At 37.5% G+C, this 1,885-nt stretch overlaps 1 protein-coding gene across 1 annotated transcript; it reads left to right on the top strand.

Moving 5' to 3' along the window:
* Nucleotides 1–240: 240 nt before the first annotated feature.
* On the top strand, nt 241–1,092 carry LOC109161187. The gene is made up of 2 exons (XM_019309553.1): nt 241–461; nt 770–1,092. Exons 1-2 carry the CDS (start codon nt 255–257, stop codon nt 1,013–1,015), a joined length of 453 nt encoding a protein of 150 aa, XP_019165098.1. The 5' UTR covers nt 241–254; the 3' UTR covers nt 1,016–1,092.
* Nucleotides 1,093–1,885: the final 793 nt, after the last annotated feature.

The raw sequence follows: 1,885 nt of genomic DNA, 5'->3' as shown, positions 1-1,885 counted from the left end.
GCAAACGGTCAACCACTCAACTTGCTTTGAAGCTCATACATATATAAGCCTCTTCATCTCAAATCTCAATCCTCTCATCATCCATCATATACCCCAAACTTCTTTAAAAACCAGCAGACAAGAACAGATCGACAATGGAACATCAACCTAGTATTATTGTTTTAGCTTTTGTTTCTGTTCTTCTTCTACTCACCGTCAACCCTCTTGACGCCGCTAGATCGGCTCCTCGTGACGGCGACGGTGAACCGGCGTGGATGAAGAAGAACAAACATCTCTTGTTGCCATCTCTACAGCGGAAAATGGTCTCCCCTCCCGGCGCAAATCCCGGTACCAATAACGCCGTTAACTCGGCTACGCTCGGCGAGAAGAGCTTTGGGGCTACGCCGTCGACGCCGGAAAGTTTAAGGAAAAATGTTTTGTTACCGTCTCTGTGGAAACCGGTGGCCCCTCCGTCGTCGAACCCCGGCAGGGCCGGATTTTAGGTTTTTGTGGCCCTGTTATAGTAAATAACTGAGGCCCCCAAAATCTTAATTTATAAAACTAACATATGCGAGTTTCGAACCTTTGACCTTCAAGTTAAAATACAACAAATACACATTTCTACCATCACTTCATAAAACCTTTTAAAATCAATTGTAAACTTTTAATTTTTATTTCTAAACTAGCTAGGTAAATATTAAATATTGGGCCTCTAAAATTTGGGGCCCCTCTTAAATTGGGGGCCCTGTGCGGTAGCCCAGCTTGCACAGTCTCAAATCCGGCCCTGAACCCCGGCACCAACTCCGCTCTCGTCGGAGCAATGAACTTTGTGGCTGGGTTGCTCCCGAGAAAGACCACGTCGAATAATCTTTTGCTTCCGCCTCTGCAATGGCGGCCAGTTACTCCGCCGTCAACCAACCCCGGCCACAACTCCATTGGCACGGTGGCTCAACGGAACTATGCCGGTGGAAAAACGTCTCCTCTTTCCATACACCATCAACCCAAGCTTCCATTATCTCAGACGGCTAATTGTTAATATTACAAGAAGAATGTCGATCATTTTTTACTTTAATTCGAATACTAACGAACTGATTACTTAGATTGTATAGTAGAATTACACACATCTTTTATTCTTTCATTCTTTAATCAAAGCCTATTATTTCATTGAATTCCAGTATTTGATTAGTGTACTCTAAACATGAACATGTATGCAATATATGACCAATCATGATTGTGTGGACCATGGTTTATACAAGTTGTGTGGAGCATATTTTTTTTTACAGTAAAATAATGTACATTCAATACAAAAATAATGTACATTGTATTCAGGGGATATACATTATTTTTGTTCTGAGTGTACATTATATTGCATAATGTACATTCAGTACAAAAATAATGTACATTTAATATATTAAAAATGTATTTTTTGTTATGGTCCACATAACATTGTGTGGATCATGGTCCACACAATAATTTGTCATATATGAGTGCATTGTCGGCAGATGCTTAACTCACTTGTCCAGTAAACAATATTTTGTAGAATAGATCGTGTATATATACATAGAATGAGGCTTTTGAGGTTTGATTTTCTAGCTCTCTAAAGTTAATTAAAAAAAAAAAAAACATTCTTTTGCTTTATTATTTATCTTTGCATTCTTGATTACAAATTAAGGGATTGTGTTGGCCTACTCTCAATTGTACGTTCCAGTTATAAAACCAACACAATATTTCCTTAATTTGTCATCCAAAAGGGAATAAAAATTGTAATTTTATTATGTGATCAACATATAAACATGCAAGATTTCCATAGATGTCGTCATATTACAATTTTTTTGTGATAATTTATGATTTTTTAAAGAAAAATTAGATGAAATATGAAAGTAGTTAGACATCATATAAAAATTAT

The sequence above is a fragment of the Ipomoea nil genome, unplaced genomic scaffold (genome assembly GCF_001879475.1).
Source record: "Ipomoea nil cultivar Tokyo-kokei standard unplaced genomic scaffold, Asagao_1.1 scaffold0302, whole genome shotgun sequence".
NCBI lineage: Eukaryota > Viridiplantae > Streptophyta > Magnoliopsida > Solanales > Convolvulaceae > Ipomoea > Ipomoea nil.
The sequence above is the reverse complement of the archived record's forward strand: the minus strand, read 5'-3'. Positions and strand labels throughout refer to the sequence as shown.

Coding starts and splice junctions, on each gene's coding strand:
- LOC109161187 (XM_019309553.1), top strand. CDS start 255: ATGAAGAAGAACAAACATCTCTTGTTGCCATCTCTACAGCGGAAAATG. Junction 462..769: donor TGGCCCCTCCGTCGTCGAAC/CCCGGCAGGGCC, acceptor CCGGCCCTGAAC/CCCGGCACCAACTCCGCTCT.